General features: G+C 42.6%; 1 protein-coding gene across 2 annotated transcripts in view; it reads right to left on the bottom strand.

Moving 5' to 3' along the window:
* Positions 1-560: 560 nt before the first annotated feature.
* The window catches only part of LOC131070450 (uncharacterized), a 250,978-nt gene continuing 240,887 nt past the window's right edge, over positions 561-10,651 (bottom strand). Inside the window, exons 18-20 of one of the 2 annotated variants that reach the window (XM_058006003.2) lie at positions 1,767-1,853; positions 1,391-1,459; positions 561-1,210 (exon numbers count right to left, since the gene is read on the bottom strand). In XM_058006003.2, the coding sequence (XP_057861986.2) occupies positions 1,103-1,210; positions 1,391-1,459; positions 1,767-1,853 (264 nt within the window). In that variant the 3' untranslated portion in view covers positions 561-1,102. The remainder of the gene's footprint in view (positions 1,211-1,390; positions 1,460-1,766; positions 1,854-10,651) is intronic. The other variant, XM_058006004.2, reaches the window with a different exon arrangement.

Genomic DNA, 10,651 nt, shown 5'->3' with positions numbered 1-10,651 from the left:
AGGAGAACATCAATTCTTTCAAAAAAATATCAAGTCACTTGCAATCAAGAGACTTGATCATGACATGGCATTTTACATTATTTGTGTATACCAATTCTATGCGAGTCGTAATCCTTTTAGCTTCAATTCTCAATGAAGGTTATTTGCTGTAAAATTTATCATGTAGAGTAAATAACTAAATGGAGGAGCCAACTAATTAATTGGCACAACTTAGGCGTGGGTGATGAATTATTTGCTGGTGATGAAAAACATATTAAAATTCTGATCATCAGATTCCTTTATTCACTTAAGCTCTGTAATAACTTGACTCAGACTGAAAAACTGAAAAAAAAGGCATAAAATGAAAAAATCAAGCTATATAAGCAATGGTGGACAGTTTTTTGAAAAGCCTATGAGTTATTCAACAACCTATGGATAGCTTATTGAATAATTCATGAGTTATTTGCAGACTAGTTAGTAACCTGCAGATTTTTCAATAGAAAATCCAATTTCATGAAGAAAATGGGCTGCTGATTGAAACCAGCATGATTCATCTTCCCCGTGGGTGTGAACAATCAAAGTATTACACCAAAATACTATTGTAATTTCTCATCTTATACAGTTTATAATAGGAGTAGGATCTACCTATATTTTGTACTTCAATCATTTTAAATGAATCCTTACATCATCAGTTCTGTAATTGTTTTTGACAGATTTTTAGGGGGGGTATGCAATTACATAATGCACTTTGTTAACATACAAAACGGTTTAGGTAACTCACAAAACTGCGAGTGCATATTATAAAAGACACAGCTTGACGATTTCTAAACAATATGTTTAAGAGAAAGATTGTTGACATTTCAAGAAAATTGCACACCACTGATTTTCTATGAAAAAAAGTGAACATACCCAATCTTCTCTTGTCCAACTGCCAAGAGTGATTTAAGAAGATTACTTTTGATTGACTTCTGGATATAAATCGCCAATCAGAAGAATGAGAAAAAAATTTACAACAAAACAAATGAATATTAGAGATTATATGGGATCGGATGCCTGATGACCTTCTCCCCTTTTGAATTGTAACAGGATACATTGTACTTTGAAGTGGCAAACTAGATCCTAACTACCTGTGTAGAATGCTTTGCTTTGCCTTTTCTTTGCCTTTTTTCTTGAGCAAGATTTTTGCATCCTCTTCCTCCTCTGCCTTTTGCTCTGCCTCTAACTTAGATAACTGTATGACAAAAACAAGAGTCACAATACATCTGATACATGGAAATCAATATAAATAAAAAAGCTGGGATTGCATTGTGGTTTTGTGTACAGTAAGAATTAAGTTAGAAATTAACATCCCCTTGGAACTTTCTGAGGATCATCTCAAATACAAGGCAATCTATAAATATATGGGAATAACCTCATCAAGAACAGGCTTTAGTTCCTTGAACCGAGTCTCTGCGAGATCAAATCCATCTTTTCTTAGTTCCTGTCACAAAGCAGAATTCAAGCCAATTTACATTTTCTCAAAGCATTAGATATGCTTCGATTAACTTTTTAACTGTAATTTACCATCCATAAAATCCAAAGTTTCACAACTGTTGTTTACAAAAACTGGAAAACTGGAAAACAAATTGTGTATGTTACCTTAAATAATTAGTTTATTAAGAAACCAAAATACCTTTTTACCCATCTTAGAAGAAGGAAAACTGTAATTAAATAACCAAAATATGTTGGAATAGATGAAAGAAATTCTAAATCTACATTCAGTGTCAATAAAGTCGGAATGGTCTAACCTTTCCAGTGTGCTGAGTATGCTCATATGCAGCCATTTGCCAATACATGTTGGTGCGTGAGAAGAAGTCTTTCAAGGATTCCCCAGGCTGGACAAATTTTCAAAAATTGACATTAGAAAAGCATTCTTTGGTCGTGAAGTTTTTCAACCAGAAAAGTAATGTTAGTAACCTGCAAAATTAGTTGGTAAAAAAATGATGCACTAGTACAACATGTACATAACAAAGTTACAGGGTTTGAAGAACAACAGTATGTGAAACAAGAAGTTTGTAAAGAACAAATCAATGCCACCCTAATTTCTTATCCCCTTTCACAATTATTTAGAGCATTCCGAGAAAGAAATCGATGACATAATGCCATTAATAAAAACAGGGGACTGCTTTTGGCTAAAAATATGGAGACTCTAATTTGCTGTCCAAATTGCAGAGAAAGGAGAAAGGAAAACAGTGAAAGGCACTGTCATGAGTACATGGACTATAGCTGTGAGCCAAACCATCCCCAGGCAGAGAGCAAATATTCAAACTCGAAAATGGTCAGATTGAAGGAAAAGGGTAGAGAAAGGAGTTATGCATACAGCATGGCAGGAACAAAACATCTGCAGGCTCTAGAAGGTGAGGCATAATGGTTCAAGGGCAATGTTACAGAGAGGCATGTGGTTGAAGCAAAATCCTAGAAGGATTGAGGACACTGTAACCACCAGACTCGAAGACAATCCCAAATGACCTTTTTTCTGTGCAAAGTTGTATTGTAAAACTGCAGGGAAGTTTTTGACAGAAATCACAAATTTCTCTGAGTTTTTGGAGCAAAACTCGCCACATGACTCACCTATTAGTCATCTGCGAATTTTTCAGCTAGTTACATACAAGCCAAGTTGACTTGAGTTTTGTGAGTAACTGACATTTTTTTTTATTTTCAACTATGGTTGGAACATTACATAGAAGTTTTGGATTGCATTGTAATTTTGGATAATAACAGTGAGTTGGAGGTGCATTCAAGCATCATTAAGATCAGAGCATGTAGGTTTTTCGAATTGGTACAATTTGCTTCCTATCATAAGTGGTGATAGTTTACTTTGTCAGGTAGTGTTAGGCTATAGAGTTGGCAGTGGCCATAGTGATGCAGCATCCACCTAAAGTGAATGACACGACATATGATGTCATTTTGTACAAGTATTTGGCATCAAGGGATTGAATCTATTGTTTGGCTTCAACCCCCAAGGATCAGATCATGCACTCATAATTGGCAGTAAGAGGATTTACAAACTTAAGGTTAAGGTAGGCATGTCAGATTAATCATATGCCTTCCTAGGTATTGTATTATCATTTCCTTAAGAGCATCTACTCACCTTGATTAGGTACAAAGGATAAGGTAGTTATTAACATGTATGGCATATTATATATTCCTGGATTGTGGTTGACAACTAGTGCTACTTAGATGAAGCCAAATTATTTCTTATCAATGATACTCATATTTTATGTGCTCCAAACCTAAAAAGCAACCATAAAATCCTTACTCAACAAATTCATATAATTCGATAAACAATGTGCAAAATGAGTTCAAATGTACTGAAATTGATAATGCATGGTCAACTCAGGACATAATAACACCAAGATCCAATGACTTCTATGTTATATCCCTTTTCAAATTTATAATCATACATACATTTTTTTCTGATTCCAAACCATGCTACAATAGGGAAAACAAGTGTTTACCTCACTGGGTAAACAGGAAGAATACAGAAACTGAACAGTAATGTACAATGCAAATACAAGAGAAGTACCAGAATAAGCTTGCCATTAATGTCAAAGGATGTTCATACTATATCCGTCGTCACCATTACATGTCCTCCAACACTCAGAGGTGGTACAATATATGACAGCCAAAGGGGTGCGACACAACCGTCGCGACTCCAACTACCTACCCGTCGGCTAACTAACTGACCGCCGTAACACATTATTACCGACGACAACATAAACATAATATACCAACATAACATAATGATTATTCCCGACAACATCATCCCCCCCAAGAAAAGAAGTCGACTCCGACGACTTAATACAAAATAGAGATGAACGGCAGGAACTACTGACACCAGTCAGGCCCGGATCTTATACACTTGCTGCGTCCTCGCCTGAAAACCCTTTTCTGCTACCATCTGATGCTCAAGTGCGGATTTCACCAATATTGCTTCCTTTGCCATCACAGTCCTCCTGTGCCTAACCCAAACTTGTCTGCAAAACATGTTTTTCAGTCTCAGCTTCCACCAACTGCTACTCAATTGATACTGTCTCCCTAGCCAATTTGTCCTCGATAGCCACCCGTGCTGCTATCCTGGGTACGCTGAACTAAGTCTCACACGACTATTGCCTCCAACCTGGTGGTCAGCTCCTCCCGAGCCCTCTGTGCATCCACCACGGCAACCTCACGTCCAGCCGAGACATCCTCCGAGTTCCTCAAAGCGTACCAGTCATGCCTGGAGGTGGCCACAATCCATTGGCACAGATACTAGGAGACACCTGAAATCCTCCATCACACTCCCTAAAGGCTAAAAACTGAACTGAATAACTCCTTGGTGTCATACAACTGCACAGACTTGCAATGCCTTCCGTCAAACTCTGTTTGTTCCCAACCTCCAAATCCGTCTCCCTCTATGGCTTATGGCTTCCCTGCCAATGCTTAGCTGCAGGCACAACACTTCCTGTGGTCTTCTGTAGCTCAAAATAAACTGGGGGTCTGGGGGCAATGCCCCCAGCGGGGTCGAGGGGCAGCGCCCCCGCGGGGTCTGGGGCAGCGCCCCAGCGGTAGCTCACGGGCTGTGTGTATTGATCCGGCCGTGCGGTGCGTCCCTTTCCCTGGCTGCGCGGTGATGTGCCTTCGGCCGTGTTCAGTGTCTTCTTCCTCCGCGGGGTTTTATTGCCAAGGTCGGCTGTGCGGTGTGGTCGCTTCTTCCTTTCCTCAGCGGTGTGCGGCGTTTTATTCCTTTTTTCCTTTGCTCAACGTGGCGGCTTCTCCTCTCCTCGGCGTTTGTTTTTTTCTTCCTTTGCGCGGCGTGGCGTGGTGTTTTGTTCATCAGCTGCTGTGCGGCGTTTATATTCCCGTGGCCTTCGGTGGCTTCCACCGCACGGTGGTCCCACCGTCGGTGGTTCCACCGCACGGTGGTGCCATCTGCTGTGTCCACCGTACGGTGGCCACTTTTTCTTTCTTTCTTTTTTTTTTTTAAAAAAAAATTTTTTTTGACCGTACGGTCGCCTGTCATACGACCGTACGTTTTTTTTTTGTTTTTTTTTTTTCCTCATCTCCTAATTTAGATGTCTTAGAGAGTCGTCTGCTCGGGTCCTGTGTCTCTAGGATTGCCCTTCATCCTTCTCGGTTTTCCTCGCTCGAGAGTCTCTTGTTTTGGTCCTATACCTGGCGAGTCGCTGCCCGGCCTCTCGAGTCCCCTTCCATCCTCTCGGGTCCCCCTCCGGACTCCCGGGTGTCCTTCCGACCTCTTAGGTCCCCTACGCGCTTCTCGTGGTAGGGTTTCAATTTGAACCTATTGGTGGCAAGTTTATTTTCCATGGCCATCCGAAGACCTGGAACCACAAATTCTACAGGGACCATGGTCTCCTTCCCGTACATAAGAAGAAGAAGAAGAATAATAAATATTTTGAAGACTGCGGTCTTCCACACAAGGTTCCAATCATTGCCAACACTCTTCGAATTATCTATGTCGCTAGGGTTTGGGGTGTCTCCCTTCCAATATTCTTTGTATTCCGACAAGTACACCTCTGTTGGTTGCTCTGGTTCCTCTACTTCGAGCCTGTAGCTTTGGAATATTTCGTAATCTTCCATCTGCCAGTGGAAGAGCCCGTTAAGTGAGCATCTCTCATCTTCAGAACATCCCTCCAATTCAAGCACCCCTTCACTGTTCGGCTCCATCGCGTTCTTGCCCTTACTTTCATCGGGACCCCCTTCCCCTTTATTAGAGTCCTCCGAGTCGGAAGAGGCGAGCTCTTCGCCGACATTTTGGGTGTGTAGGTCAATGGTATATTTCCGCCCTCCCTTCTCCATGGAAAGTGTATTTTTCTTCCAGTTGTGGTTTACCCTCGCATTGATCAACCACACTCTCCCCAGGATGGCGTCATAGCCTTTCTTCTTCGAGGGAATAACCACGAAATCTAACAAGAATGGTTGCGTACCAATTGTCACTTGCTGGGCCATCAACAGGCCGAGTGGCTTAATGCCGTGTTGGTCCGCTCCCACCAGGTTGAATGTGGGTGGCCACAGGGTGGGCTTCCCCAGCCGCTTCCATGTTTCTTCTGGTAGTACATTCACCCCAGATTTTCCGTCCACAATGGTGTCCTTCAAAATGGTCCCACGGATACGCATTTCTACCACAGCTGGGTGTCTACCACTGCTCACGGCTAGTAACATCGGGTCAGTCGAAGGGCTGACGGAAACCTCCACCTGTGGTGTACTCTTCGTAGCGGTGGCGGGAACCCCTACCTGTGGTGCACTCGACGATGCGGTGCTTTGCACATTGGTGAGGATGGCAGTCCTCAATTGTGGCATAGAGTCTAGAAGGTCTTTTACCTTTATCGGCACCTCTATCTGCAAGATTTGCTCAATGATGTTATTTTCCGCTTCCGTACGGAATGATGTACTCGCCACCTCGTTGTCCCGTCGTTCGGTCGTCATCTCACGTTCAATATTGGCCTTTGCCTCCCGTAATCGCTCCTTCTCCGTACGGGGGTCGGGATAAGTGGCTTTTTTCGTCTGGGCGCGGGTGATCGCCAGTACTTCTTTCTCACCAGTCTTCTCAGCCTTCTCAATGTTGAGGAGATTAACCCCTGCCTACGGGCAATTTGCGTCCTCATGGTCACCTGGCCCACACCAACGACAGAGGTGCTGAGGGGTGGCTTCCTTCGTGCAATCACGGGCGAAGTGCCCCCACTGATTACAGGCCCTACATTGGATAATTGGCCGGCCCTTGGCGTCATACTGGAGACGGCTTCCGTTATTGTTCGTATTGTTATTATTACCTCTTCCTCGCCTGTTGTTTCGATAGTCGCCAGACGAGGCGTTGTTGCTCGCAGGCTGGGACGTGCCGGCTGACGCAGATGGTTCTGTAAAGAGAACCTGTTGGTTACGGGTCCTCATATTGTACGGACACTCCTTGGTAAGGTGCCCAGCAATCTGGCAAATATCGCAAAATGCTTTTTTCGGACAAGACCCCTTGGTGTGTCCGTCGGTACGGCAGTCCATGCACCATAACTCCCCTTCGTCGCCCTTGCTTGTGCTTCCTTTGGTTGCCTTTATCTCTCTCATCATTCGCTCCATATCTTTCTGGAGAGCCCGTACCTTCCGTTTAGAGTCGTCATCACTGCTATCGCTTTTGTCAGAAGAGGAATCATCCTCCGACGAGGATTTATTTTTCTTCTTCTTGGACGTCTTCTGTTCACTTTCTAAATCCATTGCCCTGTTATAGGCGTCGGAATATGAAGGAGGTACTATCTTCATTTTTCGTTTAAGGGATTTCTTTAGACCTTCCACGAACCACCGTTTTTTCAGTCCGTCTGCCGGCTGGTTCTCCATCTTTCCTAGCAGCTCTTTGAGCCGCCGGCTGTAGGTTCGAACAGTCTCGTCCTTTCTCTGTTTCGTGCCGTAGATTTCGGCTACGATCTCATTATCGTCTCTTAGGAGACGAAACTCTGCTTGAAATTCCTTCTTCAAGTCTGCCCATGTTCTAATCTTAGCCTTATCCGTATCCAAAAACCAATCGATGGCTACGCCCCTCAAGGTTGCAGGAAACTGTGTTACCCACTCGTCCTCATCGGTAACACCATTCGCTCCCCAAATTGTTTCACAAGTGCGACAGTGGCGGACAGGGTCTTCTTTCCCATCCCCATGGAACTTTGGAAGTTTTTGTTTTTGTGCCATACCTTGCCTTTTTACTATTGGTGGTTGTTGTCCTACTCCGGATGGGTCAGATCCTATAAGGGGTGCTTGACCGCCGTGCCCCGGTGTCCCTCCGACACTCCTGGCAGCCCCGGTGTCTTCTCCCTCTCCTGCCTCCTCCCCACTCCCTGGAGTTTTGCTAGCCTCTGGTGTGTGTGGCAAGTCCCTCAACTCCCTCAACTGAGTTTTGGTACACTCTATCCTGCGGCGGGTTTCCGCAAGTAACTCCTCCCGACTCCGTGGGTGGCCGCTGGCCTCACCGTCCCCTTCGGAGCGTTCCTCCTCTCTTCGCTTATACCTCTGTCGCCTTTCCGCTTGTTGTTCAAGGATCAAGGCACGTTGGGCTACTGCACGTTCATCTATATATTGTTGCTTATTTTTGTCTTTTTCAGTGTATTGGGCATTAATTCCCAGACAGCTTTCTATATACTTAATGGCATACTTTTATTCATTCATAATGTGGAAGACAAGTTTATGCCAACAATATGACATAATTATTACAATAAGTGTTTTTTATTCCGTCCCGTATGCCTCACGGTTCAAATGCCCCTGACCTGGCGCCATCTCGTTCTACTTCCCATTCCTCGTATTGCTGCAAAATTTGTTGGCGTCGCTCGTCCTGGGCAATCTCCTCCAGGCGAGCTTGTTGTGCCAACGATGCCTGTGCTAGCAATCGGGGGAGATGGTTCATCAACCGATTTACCTCCGGACTCACTTCTAACGCTGTCCACACGGCACTTGGTGGGACTTCCGCCTCCGCCGCCTCTCGTCGCACGTAGGTCTGAATGGCTACTTGGAGTAGAATCGAAAATTCTCTCGTCGCAGTGTCTTCTCCTACGTAGAGTTCTGTTTGGGCATCGTCGACCTCCGGGTTCACCTCAAAACGGGTAGGCCCATTGTGTTTGTGCGCCATCCGTGTCTCTGTGTCTCCTGTTCCGAGTTCGTGTCGGCAACGGCGCCAAATGTTTACCTCACTGGGTAAACAGGAAGAATACAGAAACTGAACAGTAATGTACAATGCAAATACAAGAGAAGTACCAGAATAAGCTTGCCATTAATGTCAAAGGATGTTCATACTATATCCGTCGTCACCATTACATGTCCTCCAACACTCAGAGGTGGTACAATATATGACAGCCGAAGGGGTGCGACACAACCGTCGCGACTCCAACTACCTACCCGTCGGCTAACTAACTGACCGCCGTAACACATTATTACCGACGACAACATAAACATAATATACCAACATAACATAATGATTATTCCCGACAACAACAAGAATTTCAAATAGCAATAATGTGAACTGAAATGATGAAATCCTTAGATCTGTTTTTATTTATTATAGCTGATGGAAAAAGCATTACACATGCTGATGTATGAAATTGGCTAGCAACAATTTTCTAAACATTTAAATCAACAACCCTCAACACATAATTTTATAATAGTTTTTTTATGACCAAAATAACCACTCACAAGTACTGATACTACTGTATGGGATACAAATCTAGTCAAGTGGCGGTCATTGAGGCAAAAAACAAGCCATACATCCATTGGTTCTTGACTATACGACAACTGTAAGGACGGTACAGCCACTGCCAAGTCTGAAATGGCTGTTCTGCAGCAGCAAAACATCAAATAACCTACTAATGTTTGAAAATTTTCCAGACACTTGATCTGAAACTTAACAGCAACCTTTGTCATGAATTAAATCCTCAAAAATACCCCAAATTGCTTGAAATTAGATTTAAATTTGCAAAATTTAACATCAATGTGATCCCTGGATGGAATCACTGCACTTGGATAAGAGGGTTTTTGTCAACCAAATTTCTGCACAGTGACACACCAAGGGTTTTTGTCCTCAGATAAGAAGATGAACACAAGTGCTCAAGCTCTGGAAAAAGGATTTTGATTGCAATGACAAAATGGATGACTCTTTGATCAATTCACCCTCCAATATAAATTCCTTTTGGGCCCCTCAATTTGGATTTCCTTTTCCCTCCTAAAAGCTCCATCCAAGATGCTTAAAAAACACTATAAATAAAATAATAATATTTAAGTTGCCCTTACTAAAATAAAATTATTGGGCCCAACTTTAAATATTATTTTTAATCATTTCACTCACTTTATCCCCTTAGCCTATGGGAATGAAGAAATAGGTTATTAATTTAATTTTGAAAAGGGGCCATGACATACTATACTAGTCATTCAATTTCAGTCTTTAGATTGTTTGACATCAATACAATGTCAATATGACAAATATCTACTACTATTTAACATAAGGTTTGTATTTTCTTAATTAATTGATGAACTTTATGGTGCTAAGTTCTTTAACAAAGCGGATTTAAAGTTTGGATACCATCAAATTCTAATATGATTAATTGATGTCTCAAATACAAGATTTTGAGCTCACCACGACTATATGATTTTAAGGTTAGGTTGTTTGAGCTAGTCAATGCCACAAGAATAAGATTATTCATCCCTTTTGATCTAGGAGGTTCTAACAGTTTATTCATTTCATAGGTCAATGGAAATGCTCTACTACACGTGTCATTGTACATGCACATGGTATTGTATTACAAAAATCCTAACTCCTCTTCTTCTATGCCACGTAGCTCAAACACTGTTAACCCTAATCTATCCAGCTATTATATAGAGTTTCTAGTAAACAAAACAATAAAGGAAACAAATAGGCAGAACTTGAGCAACTCTGTTTACTGCTACATAGCCGGTTTGATGGTGGAGGGTGTTTACAACCAAATCTTTTGGACCCCATGTTGTGTTCGTGCATTGAACAATACATTGAAAGACATGGGGAATATATATTGGGTGAAATAAGTGATGGCAGAAACTAGAGAAATTCAAATGTTCATTTACAACCACCACACCTCGCTCTCTTCAAGTCATTTCAAAAGAGGAGTTCCTCAAACCTGTTGAGACAAAGTATGCC

Source organism: Cryptomeria japonica, chromosome 3, assembly GCF_030272615.1.
Source record: "Cryptomeria japonica chromosome 3, Sugi_1.0, whole genome shotgun sequence".
NCBI classification, from domain to species: domain Eukaryota; kingdom Viridiplantae; phylum Streptophyta; class Pinopsida; order Cupressales; family Cupressaceae; genus Cryptomeria; species Cryptomeria japonica.
This window is presented reverse-complemented; position numbering and strand designations above follow the sequence as displayed.